This window comes from Ambystoma mexicanum, chromosome 1q, assembly GCF_040938575.1.
Source record: "Ambystoma mexicanum isolate Mex_15411 chromosome 1q, UKY_AmexF1_1, whole genome shotgun sequence".
NCBI lineage: Eukaryota > Metazoa > Chordata > Amphibia > Caudata > Ambystomatidae > Ambystoma > Ambystoma mexicanum.
Window position 1 is genome coordinate 176964650 of NC_090922.1, and position 22660 is coordinate 176987309.

Here is a 22660-nt window from a genome sequence, read left to right on the forward strand (position 1 = left end):
ATCATCCCGGGGTTGCCTCTCCCATCCAGTCAGCCAAACCACCCCATAATTAGGTAGTATTTATCACCTGCAGTAATCCTACACAACGGGGCATGTAGTAGTACAGCCAGGCCCATAATCAGGTGGGTGGTGAACACAACAGCTATTTTCAAATACCATACGTTTTTAATGTTAGCACAAAAGTCCTAATGAGGACCTTAGTTTTAACTATTAGACAGTGGCCATCTGGGCAGGACTGAAGAACGCGAGTTGTTGGATGTGTTGTGGAAAGACCAGTCAGGAGCCATCCCTGTGTCACCGGCTACATTCTGACTGGCTTTGTAAGCAAAGGGCACAAAATATGTAGCAATTGCAGGTGTCATCAGAAGCGTTATTAAACACATCACAGGAGGGATGTCCCCAGCAGTCCTTTCCCAGCCGCCTGCTCCTAATCCTGCATGCCCTTTTCACTACATCATTCACACACACATTCGTATACACCACGGCTTGGGTCCATGTCAAAATGCCCGGGAAATAATAGCCAGTACAAAAATTGAGCGGTAAAAATGTAGAGAAGGAAAGAAGAAAATAACTCTTTTTACATTGAACGTGACGTTAACAGTAAAATTGAAAGTTTTAAATATAATAAAAAACAGTTAAACGTATTCTTTTTTTTCAATAAAGGGGCATTCTGTCCAAATATTTATACTTGTTATCAATATCTTTTCCATGTCTTACTTATTTAGTAGAATGGAGAAGCTCCCTATCCCCAGGTCTCAGCTGAACTTGGCACCCATGATTTTGCATTTACCTATTTCTATCTGTGAAGGTAAATGTTTAAAATGGACGAAAACCCCTACAAGAACCTTTCCAACCCTCCTCACATGCTTTACTGTTCTTGACAAGAAGAGTTTGTCTTTGTGTCTCTGTATGTTGTATGCTTTTTGTTAAATAGTAAAGTCCAAAAAACAAGTAAATGTGCAAAAGCTTCTCCCATAAGTCATGACTTTGTTGGAGTTGGCCTTTGACAGATTGTGCTCATAACATGGTTTTCAAGCACGAATGTTTCTCTGGAGTCTGATGGAGGTCTAGTCTCACGGTACCGTGTGGACTTTGAAATGAGCAGTAGTACTGAAACCCCAGGCTTCCATAACATAAGTTGGGTTCCTTGTTATATCGCTGCAGGAAGCCCGACTGCTCACAGAGCAGCCCATTTTGGGGTTGACTGTAATTGAAGACATTCAAGGATCATAATCAGGTCAGAACTATTGAAATCTATTTTGCCACCACAAAACAGTTGTGGCTTTGCCTGTCTTTTTACCTCCATTTCTTACAAAAATTCAACTAAAATCAGTACAACTCAGGGCATTCTCTATTCCAACAACTGGAATATAGAACTCACCAGTTTGGAACAATGACTAATTTTCTAATACGCTTTCCTCAGATACAGAAGATATGGCAAATGTATGAAAAGTCAAGACATTGCATGTTAGATTTAGAGTTAATGACCTAGACTCCTCTCCAACTTTAGAACGCATTGATCCTACTCATTAAAGTATTTTCTGGGGTGTTGCACTCAGTGTCCAACTTTTTTCCAATTACAAAAAAAGAAAGGTGAAGCACAACTGTTCAGTCCACTTCGATGCAAGGTAATTAGAATTAGACAACCATGTCTGTACCTTGGCAGTTATCTGTCAACCAATAGGCTTTCGCCATTTGTTCAGTGTATCAAGGGGGAAAGAGCAAGAAAGAACATGGCAGCCCTGTGTAATTTCGATAAAGAACATGTTTTTGTCATGCTACCTCCTGTCAAGGTTTGTACCATTTTATACGGTCTGGCGTGTTTTACAGAAATAGTAAAACACTTGCCTTGGCTGTGTAGAAAGAAATATCTTTAGTGGATCATTGAGCCTCCCATCAATTGATGGGGACTGAACTGTGCCTTAGCTCTTAATTATCATCTCCATTAAGACACAGGTTTACATCTCTCGGAAACAGGCAACTGGCAATTAATCTGGCTACTTGTTGAATGATTCACTTAGCTCGACCCAGAATAATGTCTTAAATACATTTTAAAAACAGACATATGATTGCCAAGTGAGGCTTGAAATGCTAATCGAGTGGAAATTGCTGCCATATATGATCATAAAGGAGACAAAAAGAAAGCCGGATTGCTTGACTGGGAAGGAAATGTTACTTATCTCCAGTCTAAGAGAGTCACAGCAGAATTTTTCAGTGTTTTGCAAGCATACATGGTGATGAAAAAAGACATCTTTGGGTTCCCATATAAAAATAAAAGGAGGGACTTTATGTTGCTTTTTTAATAGATTAGAACTGCTAGAAATAATTGAGACAAGGAGAATGTGCCTAGGACATTACACATATGTAGATTATGTAAATACAAAGATTGTATTGTAATGCAATGTAATGTAATAACATTTATAGAGCCCAAACTAAGACCAAAGGCATCTTGGCACTAAGAGACAGCGTGGGAGGCAAAAGAGCCACTCCAGAAAATACCTTCAGCTAATACAGAAACTAGAATACGTTTTTTAAGGCTTTCTCGAATAGTAGATGGTCATTAATGCTGCGCATGTGATTTGGAAGCGAGTTCCACATACCAGGCACAAGAATTGAAAAAGCGCAGACTCCCACCCGAGTTCTTCGGAAGCAAGGTACTATGAAGAGTTTCAGAGACTCTGAGCGGAGACACCTGGAGGGAGCGTACGGAATGAGCTAGCTCTGGAAATACTCAGCCCTATGCTGGTGAACTCAATGCGACTACACACCGGGAGCCAGTATAGTTGATGGAGAGGGTCGAGGGAGTAGGACATCCAACCCGCTCCTAAGGCCAGTTGGGCAGCAGCATTCTGCAGAAGCTGTAATCTAAGAATCAAAAAAGCCGGTTGTCCCACATAAATGCCATTGCAGTAATCAATGGACCCAAGTATCGAAGCTGCTACCACCTTAGCGCGAGACTCAGCTGGGAGAAAAGGCAAAGTCTTCCGTAAGATTTTTTATTTGACAAACCCAGAATTGCAAACTGATGCAATGTGTAACTCCCGAGAGTCGGAGGCCTACCCTTTAATGCCGAAGCTTTTAACAAAATTAACAGGGGGTGGGTGTGGACCCAGCGACACTGGCCAGATATCGTCAGTCCACGTTGCCTGTAATTCAATGTCACCTGTCACCATAATCTCAGTTTTTACACCATTCAACTTCAGCCAGTTTTTGGCCAGCCAGTCCCCTACTGCTGTAAAGCAATTCCACAATTGATATGGCGAGTCGCTTTTTGGGGAATCCAGACGAAAAAGAAGCTGTGTTTCATCGACAAAGGTATAGAACCTTACCCCAAACTCCTGAATCAAGTCAGCCAGTGGGCGCAAGCACAAATTGAAAAGCAACGGGAACAAAGACGAACCCTAGGGAACCCCACATGACAGGTCCCTAGCATAAGATTGGAAAGGAAATAGTAATACTGTGCCTTCTGAAAGATGTGAACCAGGCAAGAGGAGCCCCAGAAATTCCTGCCCTCTTCAGGCCCTTCAGTGGGATACTGTGGTCAATGGTATCGAAGGCCACGGAGAAGTCGAGCAAAATCAACACTGCGACCGCCCATAATCTTGAAGATGCGCCAGATGGTCCATGACTGAAATCATAACTGTCTGTACCTCTCATGGGACGGAAGCCGGATTGGAAAGGGTATAGCAAGTTACTAGATTCTAAAAAAGTGAGATTTGGGGAGTCACAATAGCCTCCATGACCTTCATAACACATTGTAGGAGTGAGATTGGTTGATAGTTGGAGGCCAAAGCTGGGTCCAACTGAGGATCTTTTGGTAGCGGGGAGACCAAGGCATTCTTCAAGGCCCTAGGAACAATGCCCAAGGAGAAAGAAGACTGCACCGCTGCTGTGAGGAGTGGAATTACCTCCTCTGGTAGAGACGGGAGTGCCCGTATAGAAGGGTCCGCTGGGAAGGATGATTTCAGTTTCTGAAAGTCTTAGACATGTATTCGCTGTGAAGCTATGAACCTCCAATGTCAATTATAGTTGGTAGTTTTGATACGGACGTTAGCTTTCTAGAAATGTATACATTATCGAGGAGAATTGTAAGTTGCAATCAGACCTCTGTTCTTGAATGTTTTACATTTTTCAGAATTAATTAAGAGTTTGAGTAACCAAATGCTGTAATACAATTTTACTGGGATTCTGATTTTAAAATGATGTTGCACATGTATAATTCTTTACTTCAGCTTATAATTTCTATTGGAATTGGTGTTTAAGGCTAATTTAAAGACATAGTGAGCACTATAGGTAATACAATGAACATATAGAATAAGCAACTTTCAAGAACAAATGAATCATAAAGACTGATTAACACAATAACTACAACAAATGATATCTCATAGTGCTAACTTTTGTTTCCAAACTTGAAGAGGTACTCAAAAAACATAATCATGCGAAAGTGGAAAGAAACTTCAATCCAACTTTTAATGACGAGACCCTGTAATTAGCCTTGAGGATACCGACTCACAAATAAATATTCAAACACTCTTTATTTGATCTAATTTCAACTTTATGACAGTTGAGAGAGATCTCAATAGGTTAAAAAAATAGATAAGTCATAGCTGCTTTAGCTGATCACAGCTGGTATGTATCGCATTGTTTGTCCAACAGAGGTTTTTTTCGAAGTCATTTTTTTAGAAAAAATAACTGAAAATACTCATCGACATTATAGGTGGTAAGGGGATAAAACGGGTAGGGAGGTGTTTGAGGTAGGGGTAATAATATAGGGAAGAAGAGAACGTGGGGGGTGCAAATATAAAAAAAAATAGAACATTTGATGAGTTTTTTCAAGGCGGGCGCTAATGGCAAGAATAGGTGGTAATGCTGTTCCTGCATTTATTATCGATCTGCCTGAGTATGGGTTTATAAACCCTAAAGCAAGAAACTGTCTCCTGTGAATACCAGTATTACCGCCACAAAAAATGGCGGTAATGGTGACAACGATATTAGCATGTGGATCAATACTGCCATTTCCCTAATGAAGTCCAGTGGGAGGTCCCAATGGAGAATGGCAGGAGCTCAAAATTAGGCAGAAAGTCTTCTCTTACCACTTGCAATGATGATGATTTTGTATCTTGGCGTGTGAAAACCCTAACATGTACTGCATACACACACCTGATAAAGCATCAGCGATAATGGGACGCAATCAAACCTAAAACTCACTACTGCTAGGAGAGTGGGGATGCCACCAAACAGACTTACCATTACGGGCACTTGCTTTGCCGGAATTACCAGCAGATTCCGAGTGCTAGTAAGGTACGTAATTCGCCATTCAATGGAGTCCGAGAGGACTCCATGGAGAACATTGCCTAAATTACCAGCACCAGAATTACCGGTGCTGGTAATTCTGGCATTTTATTTTGTCAGTGGGGGCAAGATTTACCTCCAGCACTTGGCTGGAAGTAAATCAGTGCCCCCACCGGCAAACCCGTGTTTTGGCGGTGCAGTAAGAGTGCTGGTGGCGGTATTACCACCACTGTTTTTACTGGCCCTTTTACTGCCTCATGTGGCTCAAAGCCTCTTTCTGTTCATATGTTGCTATGGCAACCACAGTTGCCAGTTATTGACTCTGAATCAGAACATCAGAGCTGAGCCCTAAATTGGAGGACTGGAGGATAAAATGGAGGAACGGAATAGGCCTAGAAAGGGTAACATGCAATTCCCAACTACGAAAGGAAAGAGCAACGCTAATTTGTGACCAAATAGACATCTATTAAGGAGTATGTCTAAACACTGACTTTGAAAACTGTTATGCGTTGTGCAATGCTGTGGTAACTAAGATGAGTTTTCTAGAGTATGAAAAGATGTTTTCATTAAAGGAATCTTTTTCCCACATGCACCTCCATTCTTTTTAAGGCACATACCCACATGCACCTGCAAACACCTCATGGATGCCAAAGGTCTTTCTCTTAATATGAGCAAATGAACATTCATCTACACCGGGTGTCTTCAAGTCCTGACCCCGAATGTACTTTGTAGGTGTCATGAAAACATGGCGTTGGTTTGGCTCTTGAGGAACAGACTTAGGGACGCCTGCTCTACATTTCTATTCCCCACTTCTCTTTCAAAAAGGTAATCGTGCTGAAAACCAGCCTCCACTGGGAACGTCCATGGATTACAAGAGCTTGTGGTTGGACGGCGAGCCTGGCCAACCTTACAGACGTGTTGCAATCGCCCGCTAGCAAACCGGCCAGAAGGGGCTTACCATCACCTGTTAATGAAGACCTAAGCCCACGCAAGCAGCTCATGTGCATTCCATGTGACAATAGCTCAGCCGGAATGTTTGCAAGAGTGTCAATGCAGTGCCGAATGAAAATAACGATTACAAAACAGTTTCTTGCAAAATTGACTTGTGATTGCGTTGGTACTTGGGTGCAAATGTATGGTACCTTTCCAGGTACTGTGCATTTAAAACCTCACCGCAGATGTGCTTTGGGGGGGGGGGGGGGGAGCTGGCACAGGGGGCCTGTAGATGCGGGGGTGAAGTGGCTTGTAAAAGCTACAGGGGCCTGAGAACGCCCGGAGACTGCCACAGAGTTCTGTCTGTGCTGACTCTGGATGGAGAGATGGTTAACCACAGGCCTGCATGTGCTGGGCCTGTGTAAGGGAAGCTGCGGTGTGTTGAGGTTTACTGATGTGCTGCAGCAAGCAATGAGCAGTATTTAAGGAGTAATGTGCAGTGGAGTAGCTGACAGTACAGGAAGCAGTCTTAAGGGGGATTATTATATCTACAATAGTCACTCCAGAATTGTAAACTTGGCATACTCCACATGATTGTTTATGGAAAAAGAGGAGGGACTATGTGCCTAATAGCAAATGAAAGCTGCAATAAACTGAATTTCATAAAGTGTGTTAATGGAGTAAAACATACGCTTACAGATTTCAATGGATTCTCTAATGCAAGACTCTTCTTACTGACATTAAATCTGCATCCTTTGCATTTGCAGATCACAACAGAGGGAGCGTGCCAAGAAGAATACCTCACCTATGCAGTGATAAACAAAGACGCCCTGAAGAAGCATAAATGGGCCCCATCCTCTGAGCCAGCAGAAGCGACTGTGTACGCATCCGTCAATGTGCAGTGAGAGAGGAGATCGCCCAGGATATCACCCAGGAATCCTCGAAAGAACTGGATAGGTCACTGCCACTAGTGGACATTGAGTACCAAACCAGCAACGTCATTTGGGGGTAGCCAGTGGTAGCAGCTGCTACCCCTGCCCCCCTGATACCACTAGACCTGTCCTTGCTACCCCTAGGCCACTGGACAAAGAGGCAGTGCCAAGAGCAGATATCTGTGCTGTACCTGAAAAAAGGCAGCTGTAAATGCAGGTAAATGTGCCATAGCTTTTTTCACCTGGAATCTAGATCTCGTTAGCTGGAGAAATATCAGGGATGCAGGAAAAACCATGAAGCCGCCATCACTAACAGGTTGGCAGTCCATTCGTGAAGAATTCCTGAATGGTTGGGTTCAGAGGCGGGGCTGTCTGTGCAGCTCATACCCAGTAATGTAGCAACAGGAAGGGTACGGGCTAGGTCTAGCTAGCTGGAAATGTGTAAGAGCAGCCTACAGTATTCAGTGACAACACAGCATGAACACAAATCTCATCAGTGTTTATCGCTGACTGCTTTGCACATCCAGTGAGCCACTGAGTCTGTGATGAGAGGGGTGTGCTCTAGCTTCTGCTACAAATCCTGCTTGGGCACTGTTTGACCTGAGCCAGATCTGCCAGACCTGCATCCCACGCACACTGTAGATAGACGCAAGGTGAGATAATTAATTTACATGAAGTTGCCCTCCGCCTTTGAAATAAACCATCTGGTGCTTCCTCAAGCAAAAAATATATATATATTTGGAACTCAGGGGCAACGCACTTGCTTTGGGAACAAGAGGATGCAGTGCAACATGGGTTCAGTTCCTGTTCCAGTGCTTGGAGGCTAGCATTAAATAAGATATAAAGGACCAAAGAAAATAATAAAATCAGCCTTTTCCAGGGTTGATCACATAGAGCTGCTGCCACTGTTTACATTTTAAAATATAAAAAAACTGCAATTACTGTGACCTGCAACACATCCTCCCTTTCTATCTCCCATCTAACAAAAAAAACTGGGGCTTACTAACCAAATAGGCAAAAGAGAAAGGTGATGACTGGTAAGTTTCAAATCATTCATAACCACTGGCACTGCTCTTGAAAATTCTCCAGACCATTGTTTTTCTGGTTGGACTTGTGTGGGTCAGTTGCTAGTTCCAGTCTGTGGCCAGACACTTGACAGGCACTGGATGCCTGCGCTTTGTGGTCTAGGCCTCTTCGAGATGCTCTGCGTGTTTACATTTTAGCCTGAGTGATGTACAACAGTCCAGGTTGTTTGTTGGATGCCTGCTTTCATTCACAGTAATTTGGTAATATGTTCCCATATGCATCACCAAAATAGATCACCATATTAAAGCTACACATGGTGATCTATTGTTGTATGAAATGTATATTGTATTACAGTGATATTGTAATCATATTTTTCTTAGTGTACTGAGCGACAATGCATTGTAATGCAGCTTCCTGTTTTTTCAACGGGTGAAAGGTTGTACCATCATTTCCTGTGATGTAATTTAGGGGTGGGGTCAAATAGCATCACTTCCTGTGATGTCATCAGCTGTGAAGGGTCATGTGATGTCACTTCCGCTACCGTGCCATTTTGATAAAATGACATCCTTGTACCAAAATCACATGAAACAGAGCTGGCTTTAGGACATGTCGGTCAGGTGGAACCCAATGAACTCCTAGAATTCCGCTATGTGATCCCAGAGTTATTTTACATTATTTAGCAGGGTTTAAACCAAACAGACTCAACATTTGACACCTGAATGAACCCAAACTAGGTAATGATAGTGAACTCATTTAAGGAAGTGAAGTCTTTTCGTTTTAGCATGTAAGTGTTCTCTTTGTTACTGGAATGTAACGAATAGCAAAAGTTTGTAACAAACTAAAAGCCTAATAAAAAAAAATAAAAAAATAAAAATAGTAAACTCACTTAAACAACACCACCCGTTCTTGCCAACCAAGTAACTTTCTGGTTCGTCCAGCTTGTACAATTAGTTAACCGCCTTCATTAGATGGATCCTACTGTCCTCAACCGCCCCTAATCCTGGACATTTTTGTCTTGATCATGCAGCCAAAATCATCGTCACCTCAGTTGCCGATAACTCCGTTTTTCATAAACCTTCCTACTGAGCATCTATGGGGGTCATTACGAGTTTGGAGGTAAACGTGGCGCTATTAGCGCCATGGCTGCCTCCAAACCCATACCGACTCCGCCCTGGTGAATTGAGGTATTACCGCCTCATTCCAAGGTTGGTGGGGGCGGTAATTCCCCATTCACCAGGGCCCTTCCCCGTTCCCATTTGCGCCCCCAATAGGGCTCAATTGGAATGGGGAAGGCGGTAATAACGGTACCGCAAATTGCGGTACCGTTATGACCTCCAAAGTCCCTTTGCGGGTCCCATCCTTAATGCCTGGTTAAACCAGGTGTTAAGGGAGGACCCGCAAAGGGACCTCGTAATAGGGCGGTAAGGGATTACCGGTACCGGTGCCCTTACCGGTACCGGCAATCCCTTACCGCCTGGGTCATAATGACCCCCTATCTTTCTTTTTTTAATTGGCATAGTATATATCTCAAGGCAGGGCCTGGTTCTGAGAACATGGAAAATGAGACTGGTGCTAACAGGTTTGGTGCTCTTAGATGGGTAAAACGCCATCGCAACCCATTTCCTCTCTACTGAAATCATGCTGATTTCTGCAGAAGATCCTCCAATGTAGAGCCCCGCCCCCAAATCAGGATGGATTTTTAAATGACAAAAACTATCAGGAAGGGGACAGAGCGCTCAATTCCTTACCAGTCCCATCAAAACCGTGACTTCCGGCCACTATAGGGTGAAGGAACGGAATAGGCCAAAAAGACAGAGATTAAATGACCGAATGGGAGATTTGGCTGAATTTCGGCTGTTGAAAAATACTGAACGGCTGAAAAGTTAGACCAAATCCCCCATTCAGCGGTGGGGGATGCGGGGTGCCTCTTGCTCACTATATTGTGATTGGGGCTTGTGGGGGTGTCCCCCGCAGCCGGTCCCAAAAAATAAATAAAAGGGAAAGGACCCTGGGGTGCCGGTTCCTGATCACGGGAGGGAAAGGGAACCGGCATTGCAGGGACACAGCGAGTCAGCAGCAAGGTAACTAGGGGTGTGGGGGTCAGGGTGTGGGTGCGGCGGGGGCAGTTGGTGGGGATAGTGGCCCAAGTCGGAAATGTTCAGGGGAGAAAAGACTGAAGGTTATGTCAGAAAAATCATCTTCCGTCTTTTCTCCCTCGAACGTTTCCATCTCGGGCTTTCAACCCTGCTCCAAATGAAGTTTGTAGTTTCCCAGCACTGATGACCAGACAGCAGGACAACTAAGTATCCAGTTGGGAGTCTGTGTTCGGGGATGTGCCCAACATGCTTCCTCCTTCACGATGCTTTTCACACATGACCAACCTTTGCGCTATGAGCCCTCTACAGCTGTCAAACCCGTCCGATATGCTACTTGAAACATCTGGTTCAAAGTCATTCACACCCGAATCAAGCCACTTCAAGCTGCTTCAAGTTGCTAGCCATGTCAGGATGCCTTGGCTGAACCTTCTGATATACACTCAAGATGAATATCGAGACTGTCATGCGTGCTTGCTCAGTCCACCTCTCTCGCTCCCTCTCTCTCTATCTCTCTCTCTCTCTCTCTCTCTCTTTGTCTATTTCTCTCTCTCTCCCTCTCATTCTCTTCCTCTCTCTCTCTTTCTGTCTCTCTCTTTCTCTCTCTCTCTCTCTTTCTCGCTATCTCTCTTCTATGATAGCCTACTAAACGATAAATACACACATGGAACTTTTAAACTTTGCTTCCATCTAAGAAATTGTAAAACTTGCTAGTTCTGAGTAGGATCACTGTTAATTTGCAAACATTATTTTTGTACATTGATCACTGTTGATTTGCTAAAGTTATTTTTGTACACGCTTTTGACTATAGACATATTTGTTATAACTTGGTATGTTTGTAAAAAATAAACTGCAGATTCTACTATGGAATCAAGAGTAGGCGTCTGTATGAATGTTGGTTGGAGGATCACACTGGACCCTCTATTATAGGGATATAACTTATGAGCAAGGATGAGATCTGATTCGAAGGTCTCCTGGAACCCGGATGTCCATACAACAAAACCCCACAAATGTAAAATCTACAAGCAAACAAATACTAAAAATGGTCTAAGCAGAATAAAATATCACAATCAACTTTTGAATAGAGAAGGCAGCAAATCAGTATTTTTGTTTGGTTATTTTAAGCACTGGAAGAAGTATAGCGCATATTTTAACAAGGTATCTGTTATTTAGTCAACATAAAATCATGTGTCTGTATATCACATAGCAACTGTCAACAAATAACTTTCCCCACCCCTTTCCTACACCTACCTAAGGTCCCCCAGAAAAGATATATCTCGCTACTAGTACACTAGCCGGTGCACGTGTTCATGTAGTAGAAGCTGGCATCGTTACTCTGAGGATTTGCTACAAGAATTCTCCATAATTGGGAACACCTACGCCCACTGCTATGCCGCATGAACAATCTTTGCCATCTTTCACGGCAAGTTAGATCCTTATTATCAGCGGCCAGTTACAGACTGAACGGGCAGTTACAAAAATGTCTTTGTCAATATTGTCATCCAAATATTTCCGTTTTTGCCCAATTCTTTTGTTTTTGAACTCTTCTCCCTTTAAGGGGAATCTCCCCCAGATTTTGATACCCTAATCCCTTCATCCCCCTTCTGGGCCCTTACTTTTTTGTTGGAACAAAACCTTTATCCTTTTCCCCCTCTGTCCAATATATATTCTTAGGTTGACTTTATTCAGGTTGGTGTTATTGTGCCATCATCGGGTTAGATCGGACTACTCTAAATGAAGCACACTCAACGGCTAGCATGTCTAACACTCATTCATCCAAAGAAGAGCTTCAAGCGACCATTAGCGCATTAAATCACCCTAATGTAGCTCTCTATTACGGTCCATATAGGAATTGTTTTGAGGTCATCGTAACCAAATATGGAGCTATTCACCCCCTACTCTGCCAGGGGAAATTCGGTTTCCACGGGGTGAGTATGCTTTCGCTGATTGGAGTCAAGTAGACTTGATAGAACGATCAATGTAACTTAGCGCTTCATGAAGGGCAAGTCGCTCTCGCCTCAGGTGCCCCAGATGGTCTTCCTGATTTGTCGCCCTAAATCCTGAGTGTAGCTATTCCTGTGGGCACCGGAGAATAAACAGATAGTCTTGCCTTCCGGGTGCCTTAGATGTTGAAATCTCATGTATTTACTGGTAAATGTCTTTCTTGTGTCATTATGCCGGTCTTAGAGGTTTAACAACATGTTCCTGAAACGTGTCGGCCAAAATAAAGATTGCTTATATACTGTTGAAATGAGTGTGTGAATGTATGAATTAGATAAGGGTGAGCTTACTTAGACTCCGGCTCTTCGCCCTATTTCTTAAGAGTGAACCTGCGAATCAATGAATCGACTGTGGAGGAATTATTTCTACAGATCAGCAAACACAGCAGAGGCCTGTCGAAGTCGCCACATACTTTTTTCTCGATACTTGACCCCCTACCCACAAAGTTGCATTTTTTCCTATGGGGTTTCAGTGGTCATTCCACAAAGCGTAATATCATTTCTGTGCTCGCCAACTTCATATCATTTATAGCACAGCATATCCTACCACTGTTTAATAACTCTGACCTGGGCCAGTATAACCAGCATATAAGTGTGCCTCAAGCTCTAGATGAAATGGTGTTTCCTTTATACTTTTCTTAAGGTGGATATTTGTTATGAAGATTGGAAGAGCATGAAAAGCGCAAAGGTTCTTATAAGGAAACGTATATGGTGGTATGCAGTAATAAAATCGAAGCAAAAATGTCGCCTTTACGAAAAATGCTGTGGTTTGACCCGGTAAAGGTGTACCCCATTATACCATTTAAGGGGAGCGGCGGTTGCGGGGGTTTCCCCCGCATCCTTTTACACAGATTGTGGCGGCAAAACCACAGCCTTTTTGCCACGATTTTTTGTATAAGCAGCCATTTTTGCAGCGATTTTAACACATGGAACAGTATATGGTATTGTTCCTAACCAAGAGGTTAGCCCACCTGCCAGGGTGAGCTCAGTTATCTGCCACAAGTTTTGGATAATTCACTTTGCGGAGTGTGGTGTAGCTATTACATGAAGCAATAATTACCGTCCTCATTACAAGGGCAGTGGTAGTGGTAAAACAGACCTTAATACTGTTAACGCCTGTTTTAACACTGCGCCCAATTATGAGGTTTCAAGCCCGTAGCCACAGACCCCTCTTGCTCATGAGTGGAGATATAGCCTCTGCAAAAAGTGAAAGCAATGGTGCTGGCAGCATTACCTCTGGAAATAACATCACTGCTGTCAAATGAAGCCCTTGGAGATGTCAGAATGGGGAGTAACACATATCCATAATCAGGCAGCGATTTACCATTACCACAGCAGTGACAGTGATAGAGTTTGGCAGTTTTAGAACTGCTAGTGCCAGCAAACTCTCAACGATGCCCAAGTATTTCATTGATCAATCAATTGAACCCTCTCGCTCTAAAATGCCATTTTTGAGGAGCTTGGCCATGAGGATAGCAGACTTGTCATGCCTTCCATCTGCACCCAAGCGCAGTCAGCCTCGAAGATATAAAACCCTAGACTGATCCAAATGTGTCTTTAGCAATTTAGACTCAAACGATGCCCTGTAACATGGGGAATGTATGATTAGCCGATTGCGAGAAAGTAGCATCCATAAAAAAAGGTATCTTGCTGCTGATTTGTCAATAGGAATTGTATTGTACTTGTCATGTGTATAGCGCCAATTTTTCCCATTGTTATAGTTTCAGTGAGCTGTGAGTGGGACCAAAGTCCAGAGTGTTGCAGGATCCAGGGCACGATGAGGATGCGTGAGTGCATTTGGCCGAGAAAGGCTTAGTAGGGCTGGCCAGGCTCCGTTCCAAAGGCAAGCCATGCGGTCAGGCATGTGGATGCGTGCAGAGAAGAGTAGGCGTGGCGTCAGTGCAAAAGAATGACTGTCATGCCGCTCTGTGAAGACTTCACCAAAGGGAGCTACATGGAGGCATATTTAAGAAGTTCAGGGGCTCCCGGAAACAGCTTAATGCTACTGGTAAACCTCTCTCAATAGCCCTGGGGTAAGATGTTATTTTCAACCCACATCTCACTGGTGGGCTGGTGCAGTTCAAGAGTTGCTGTAGGATCGGATAGGAGGTCCCACAGATGGGCTCGCTGCTACCGCCACTCTGCAGATGAAGGATATGGGAGCACAGGCAGTCAGGGGTGGACTATCAAGTTAAGAGGGTAGAAGTTGAGGTGTTTGTGTTAAGGAGAGCGGTTACTGACCCACTTGAGGGTGGGGGTGATTTTAAACACTACCAGACTTCCTACGTTGCATACCGGCAGGTACGACCTGCTATTTTAATGATTGTTTGTTTCCTTTTAACACGCATATGCGTGTGGGGGCACCCTGCGTGTTTTAGTACTGCTGTTGCTATTACAGCATTTCAAACGTCACTGTTCCTTTCCTTGTATTGCCGCTCCTCGCAGCAGGAAGGTTGCTGGCTTCCTCAGTTGGCACGCAGCGGACACGCTTCGCAGTCTTTTTTTAATGTCCTTTCCCTCAGTGGGAGGCACTGAGTTGGTGCGTGTTAGGAGAATTCTCTTCTAAGGCTGATTTCCCTTACCTATAGAGTCCCCCAGCAGCTTTGCTGGATTTGAAGGGTTTATTTTTTTCTCCTGATAAGAGTGTGACCCTTTTTTCCCACTCTTAGACAGATTGCTAGTGTGTATTTTAGGCTTATGGGCTATGGGGTTTTTCTCACCCTCGTAGGAATCATCTTTTTACATGTGTGGTACACAGCACCCTCTGTGCCGTACCACAGGGGTGTCGTAGCGACCCCCAAACATAGACTCCATACCTTGGGACTGACTACTGTCTCCCAGGGCATGTAAAGTTGCCATTGACTTTACTAGTCAATAGTTATGAACAAAACCAGTACAACCCATCTTACTATGGAGGTACTAGGAAGGGTTAATAGTGTTTCGCTAGTGTTCATTTTGGAGGGGGTACCGTACAGTCCCTGTCTCAAAAGTTTCTGGCTGGTGGCAGTGGTTACAACCGTAAATATTCGACCGCAAATATTTCCCTATGTGATTTTCCCGTTGTTCGAGGCTACCACTTTTACTGACAGCCTCTAACATACCGCTGGGTTATTTTAATATTAACTTTACTCCGGTAGGTTTTTATTGCCAGAACTTTGATTATAATTCTTTCTCGTGTCTTTCTCTATAGTCCTAACCCAGGTCGGGGATCCTTTATTCGTCCTTTTGGTCCTTTTGGTGGGCTTCTGCACAGAAACCCTCCTCTCGGCGCCACTGAGTCTGGGGTAGACAGGATGTGTGAGAGGGGGAATAGGCACCCTGGACAGGGTTGCCTACGCAACCCAAGTCGCACTAGGCCCTGATAGCTGGGGTTTCTCCCGCCAGGAGTGCCACCCCACTGTGTGAGTGACAGCTAGGCTGTATGAATTGGGGTCTTGCTGCATAAAAACAGGGTACTGAGGACTGGAGGACAAGACGTCGCCACTGGAACTAAGAAGCCGAAGAGGAGAGAAGCCAAAGACATCTGCAACGACTGAACCAGCGGTGAAGCCCTACTGCAGATCCTCACTACTTTTCTCCAACGACTCGAGAAGATCTTCACCTGCAAGAGTCTTCTTCCCTTGAGCTGGTGGGGCCAACCAGTTCGCCAATCACCTTCCAGGACCTGCCTTGGTCGAATCACCAGTGCCGAGCACTAGGAGAACGGATATCCAGGCACCCGTCCACCACGACCGCGATTTAAAGGAGTGTGCCTTTTATTCGTTGGGCAGCACCGCGGCTGGTTTCATCCCTGGGCAGTGCAGTAACTTGAACCTTCCTCCACAACGAGAGCCTCTCTTCCTCGGCTGGATCTCCCGAACTGCAGGAACTGCCAGGAGCTACCACCACCGCAGGAGCCTCTTCCACTTTTAAGGTACATTGTTCCGCCAGGCCTCCCTTTTCGTTGGGTACTGCTAAAGGTGTTTAAATCCTTTCCTTGCCTACTGGGTTGGCCGCCCCTATCATCTAGCATTGTCTTTCACCTTCTGCAAACGCCTTTTTGAATCGTTAAACAAAGACTTGACTGCAGTGACTAGAACATTTTGCTCCTGGGCACTTTGCCCTGTACCACTGACTCTGGCACAGACCTATTGACTCTGGCTAAATCTGTTACATCTGCCTTCTCTAGATTGCTTCTCATCTAGAAATGTGTTGGTACATCTAACTCTTATAACCACCTTTTCCTTCCCTCTGTTTAAACTTGTGATGTGCCATTTTGCTTGGTTTTCACCTCAGTATTGCGCATGCTAAAGTACTGCCTTGCCTAACCTGTTCACAATCTTCTTGGGAAGTGTTGCTGGTGTGTTAAAGAGTATATTCCTGTATAACTTGTCCTTTTCCTCCCTTTTGAGAAATTGATAGAGTGCCATTTCTGCTTAGTTTTCACTGTGCCGTTTTGCTCAGTTTTCACTCTTGCTCAAACTTGTCTACAATTTAAATAGGGAGCTGTGCATACTTTTCTTGACTGATTTAACGTGCTTTTATAATAGTGATTTGTGTGTGAACATCAGAGTGTGTAAAATAAATATATATATTCTTTTTGATACAAAGCTTTGGTCAGTGTTTCCTTGTTCCATAGTAATGTTGTCCTAATGTGTAAACCCTGAATACTGCTCATCTCCCTCTTGAGATAAGTCTGACTGCTTAGCCACAGCTACCAACTAACAGGGTAATTCATAGAAATTCGCACAAAAATGGCACACGCGGCTGGCGCACAGTGTCCCCGTGCGATACACTGCGCCAGCCACGTGCGAAAAAATCCTTTTCATCGCACAGCATATTCATGGATTTTAGCCTCCGAAATCAGCCGTGGCGCAGAGTGGCACAGCGACCTTGCAGCAGCGCCGGTTACGCCCCCAAGAACGCCCTCGCCCAAGGAAAAGCCTTCAAAATCCCCAAATCATCGCAAAGGGCTGTGCAAACCCTGGACCAGTTTACAGGGCTGCCAAACAGCAAACGGCAAGCGGGGAACGTGTATTTCAGTGGTTCGCGGGAAGTTCCACACGCGATTGTCCTGGGTACGTGTACATCAGGGGTGCGTGGGAAGTAACACACGCGATTCGATCCGGGCACGTGTATTCCCGGGGTGCGCGGGAAGTATCACACGCAAAAGCAGCAGGGTACGTGTATTTCAGGGGTGCGCAGGAAGTATCACACGCAATTCCATCAGGGTATGTGTATTCCAGGGGTGCGCGGGGAGCACCACACGTGAATTGCACGTGTGGGTCCTCCCAGGTGTTCCCTCTACACCCTCCACGGTCCCTGCAGGTGGCCCACACCACAGGGGCCTACCCTGCACATGTCCCGCAGGCACCCCATCCACCATGGCCATGCCCCCCAGCCAACCCACATGTCGCCTTGCACTACTGCCCACCAACGCATGTCCCTCTGCACCACCAGCCACCAGGGGCACCCTCCACTAGGCCCCCACTCATGTCTACCACCACCCCCACCCCCCAGCATCCAGAGGCACCCTCCACCAGGCCCCCACTCATGTCTACCATCACCCCCACCCCCCAGCAGTGCAGGGGCAGCATCCACCAGGCCCCCACTCATGTCTACCACCACCCCCAGCCACCAGGGGCACCCTCCACCAGGCCCCCACTCATGTCTCCCACCACCCCCACCCCCCAGCATCCAGGGGCACCCTCCACCAGGCCCCCACTCATGTCTACCACCCCCCCACCTCCCAGCAGTACAGGGGCAGCCTCCACCAGGCCCCCACTCATGTCTCCCACCACCCCCACCCCCCAGCATCCAGGGGCACCCTCCACCAGGCCCCCACTCATGTCTCCCACCACCCCCACCCCCCAGCAGTGCAGGGGCAGCCTCCACCAGGCCCCCACTCATGTCACCCTGCACCCCCACCCCCCAGCATCCAGGGGCACCCTCCACCAAGCCCCCACTCATGTCTACCATCACTCCCACCCCCCAGCAGTGCAGGGGCAGCCTCCACCAGGCCCCCACTCATGTCTCCCACCACCCCACCACCCAGCATCCAGGGGCAGCCTCCACCAGGCCCCCACTCATGTCTACCACCACCCCCACCCCCCAGCATCCAGGGGCACCCTCCACCAGGCCCCCACTCATGTCTACCACCACCCCCCCCCAGCATCCAGGGGCACCCTCCACCAGGCCCCCACTCATGTCTACCATCACCCCCACCCCCCAGCAGTGCAGGGGCAGCCTCCACCAGGCCCCCTCTCATGTCTACCACCACCCCCACCCCCCAGCCACCAGGGGCACCCTCCACCAGGCCCCCACTCATGTCTCCCACCACCCCCACCCCCCAGCAGTGCAGGGGCAGCCTCCACCAGGCCCCCTCTCATGTCTACCACCACCCCCACCCCCCAGCCACCAGGGGCACCCTCCACCAGGCCCCCACTCATGTCTACTATCACCCCCACCCCCCAGCAGTGCAGGGGCAGCCTCCACCAGGCCCCCACTCATGTCTCCCACCACCCCACCCCCCAGCATCCAGGGGCACCCTCCACCAGGCCCCCACTCATGTCTACCACCACCCCCACCCCCAGCATCCAGGGGCACCCTCCACCAGGCCCCCAGTCATGTCTTCCATCATCCCCACCCCCCAGCAGTGCAGGGGCAGCCTCCACCATGCCCTCACTCATGTCTACCACCACCCCCAGCCACCAGGGGCACCCTCCACCAGGCCCCCACTCATGTCTACCACCACCCCCACCCCCAGCATCCAGGGGCATCCTCCACCAGGCCCCCACTCATGTCTACCATCACCCCCACCCCCCAGCAGTGCAGGGGCAGCCTCCACCAGGCCCCCACTCATGTCCAACTCATGTCTCCCTGCACCCCCACCCCCCCAGCATCCAGGGGCAGCCTCCACCAGGCCCCCACTCATGTCTCCCACCACCCCCACCCCCCAGCATCCAGGGGCACCCTCCACCAGGCCCCCACTCATGTCTACCACCACCCCACCCCCCAGTATCCAGGGGCACCCTCCACCAGGCTCCCACTCATGTCCCCCTGCACCCCCCAGCAGTGCAGGGGCAGCCTCCACCAGGCCCCCACTCATGTCTACCACCACCTCCACCACCCAGCATCCAGGGGCACACTCCACCAGGCCCCCACTCATGTCTACCATCACCCCCACCCCCCAGCAGTGCAGGGGAAGCCTCCACCAGGCCCCCACTCATGTCTACCACCACCCCCACCCCCCAGCCACCAGGGGCACCCTCCACCAGGCCCCCACTCATGTCTCCCACCACCCCCAACCCCCAGCATCCAGGGGCACCCTCCACCAGTCCCCCACTCATGTCTACCACCCCCCCGACCCCAGCAGTGCAGGGGCAGCCTCCACCAGGCCCCAACTCATGTCTACCACCACCCCCACCCCCCAGCATCCAGGGGCACCCTCCACCAGGCCCCCACTCAGGTCTACCACCACCCCCACCCCCCAGCAGTGCAGGGGCAGCCTCCACCAGCCCCCCACTCATGTCTACCACCACCACCACCCCCACCCCCCAGCATCCAGGGGCACCCTCAACCAGGCCCCCACTCATGTCTACCATAACCCCCACCCCCCAGCAGTGCAGGGGCACCCTCCACCAGGCCCCCACTCATGTCCAACTCATGTCTCCCTGCACCCCCACCCCCCCAGCATCCAGGGGCAGCCTCCACCAGGCCCCCACTCATGTCTCCCACCACCCCCACCCCCCAGCATCCAGGGGCACCCTCCACCAGGCCCCCACACATGTCTCCCACCACCCCCACCCCCCAGCAGTGCAGGGGCAGCCTCCACCAGGCCTCCACTCATGTCTACCACCACCCCCACCCCCCAGCAGTGCAGGGGCAGCCTCCACCAGGCCTCCACTCATGTCTACCACCTCCCCCACCCCCCAGCATCCAGGGGCAGCCTCCACCAGGCCCCCACACATGTCCCCCTGCACCCCCACCCCCCAGCAGTGCAGGGGCAGCCTCCACCAGGCCCCCACTCATGTCTACCACCACCCCCACCCCCCAGCATCCAGGGGCAGTCTCCGCCAGGCCCCCACTCATGTCTACCACCACCCCCACCCCCAGCATCCAGGGGCACCCTCCACCAGGCCCCCACTCATGTCTCCCACCACCCCCACCCCCCAGCATCCAGGGGCAGCCTCCACCAGGCCCCCACTCATGTCTCCCACCACCCCCACCCCCAGCATCCAGGGGCAGCCTCCACCAGGCCCCCACTCATGTCTCCCACCACCCCCACCCCCCAGCATCCAGGGGCACCCTCCACCAGGCCCCCACTCATGTCTACCACCACCCCCACCCCCCAGTATCCAGGGGCACCCTCCACCAGGCCCCCACTCATGTCTACCATCACCCCCACCTCCGAGCAGTGCAGGGGCAGCCTCCACCAGCCCCCCACTCATGTCTACCACCACCCCCACCCCCCAGCCACCAGGGGCACCCTTCACCAGGCCCCCACTCATGTCTACCACCACCCCCACTCCCCAGCATCCAGGGGCACCCTCCACCAGGCCCCCACTCATGTCTGCCATCACCCCCACCCCCCCAACAGTGCAGGGGCAGCCTCCACCAGGCCCCCACTCATGTCTACCACCACCCCCACCCCCAGCCACCAGGGGCAGCCTCCACCAGGCCCCCACTCATGTCTACCACCACCCCCACCCCCCAGCAGTGCAGGGGCAGCCTCCACCAGGCCCCCACTCATGTCTACCATCACTCCCACCCCCCAGCAGTGCAGGGGCAGCCTCCACCAGGCCCCCATTCATGTCTCCCACCACCCCCACCACCCAGCATCCAGGGGCAGCCTCCACCAGGCCCCCACTCATGTCTACCACCACCCCCACCCCTCAGCATCCAGGGGCACCCTCCACCAGGCCCCCACTCATGTCTACCACCACCCCCACCTCCGAGCAGTGCAGGGGCAGCCTCCACCAGCCCCCCACTCATGTCTACCACCACCCCCACCCCCCAGCCACCAGGGGCACCCTTCACCAGGCCCCCACTCATGTCTACCACCACCCCCACCCCCCAGCATCCAGGGGCAGCCTCCACCAGGCCCCCACTCATGTCTCCCACCACCCCCACCCCCAGCATCCAGGGGCAGCCTCCACCAGGCCCCCACTCATGTCTACCACCACCCCCACCCCTCAGCATCCAGGGGCACCCTCCACCAGGCCCCCACTCATGTCTACCACCACCCCCACCCCCCAGCATCCAGGGGCACCCTCCAACAGGCCCCCACTCATGTCTACCATCACCCCCACCCCCCAGCAGTGCAGGGGCAGCCTCCACCAGGCCCCCTCTCATGTCTACCACCACCCCCACCCCCCAGCCACCAGGGGCACCCTCCACCAGGCCCCCACTCATGTCTCCCACCACCCCCACCCCCCAGCAGTGCAGGGGCAGCCTCCACCAGGCCCCCTCTCATGTCTACCACCACCCCCACCCCCAGCCACCAGGGGCACCCTCCACCAGGCCCCCACTCATGTCTACCATCACCCCCACGCCCCAGCAGTGCAGGGGCAGCCTCCACCAGGCCCCCACTCATGTCTCCCACCACCCCACCCCCCAGCATCCAGGGGCACCCTCCACCAGGCCCCCACTCATGTCTTCCATCATCCCCACCCCCCAGCAGTGCAGGGGCAGCCTCCACCATGCCCCCACTCATGTCTACCACCACCCCCAGCCACCAGGGGCACCCTCCACCAGGCCCCCACTCATGTCTACCACCACCCCCACCCCCAGCATCCAGGGGCATCCTCCACCAGGCCCCCACTCATGTCTACCATCACCCCCACTCCCCAGCAGTGCAGGGGCAGCCTCCACCTGGCCCCCACTCATGTCTACCACCACCCCCACCCCCCAGCCACCAGGGGCAGCCTCCACCAGGCCCCCACTCATGTCTACCACCACCCCACCCCCCAGCATCCAGGGGCATCCTCCACCAGGCCCCCACTCATGTCTACCATCACCCCCACCCCCCAGCAGTGCAGGGGCAGCCTCCACCTGGCCCCCACTCATGTCTACCACCACCCCCACCCCCCAGCCACCAGGGGCAGCCTCCACCAGGCCCCCACTCATGTCTACCACCACCCCCACCCCCCAGCCACCAGGGGCACCGTCCACCAGGCCCCCACTCATGTCTCCCACCACCCCCAACCCCCAGCATCCAGGGGCACCATCCACCAGTCCCCCACTCATGTCTACCATCACCCCCACCCCCCAGCAGTGCAGGGGCAGTCTCCACCTGGCCCCCACTCATGTCTACCACCACCCCCACCCCCCAGCCACCAGGGGCAGCCTCCACCAGGCCCCCACTCATGTCTACCACCACCCCACCCCCCAGCATCCAGGGGCA

The 22660-nt window shown here is 50.0% G+C and overlaps 1 protein-coding gene across 13 annotated transcripts in view; it reads left to right on the plus strand.

Moving 5' to 3' along the window:
* Positions 1 to 11146, plus strand: part of LOC138526227 (T-cell-interacting, activating receptor on myeloid cells protein 1-like) — a 733986-nt gene extending 722840 nt beyond the window's left edge. For all 13 annotated transcript variants that reach the window (XM_069636718.1, XM_069636712.1, XM_069636798.1 and 10 more), the window contains one exon: positions 6993 to 11146. In XM_069636718.1, coding sequence (XP_069492819.1) covers positions 6993 to 7130 — 138 coding nt within the window. In that variant the 3' untranslated portion in view covers positions 7131 to 11146. The remainder of the gene's footprint in view (positions 1 to 6992) is intronic.
* The last annotated feature ends 11514 nt before the right edge of the window (positions 11147 to 22660 follow it).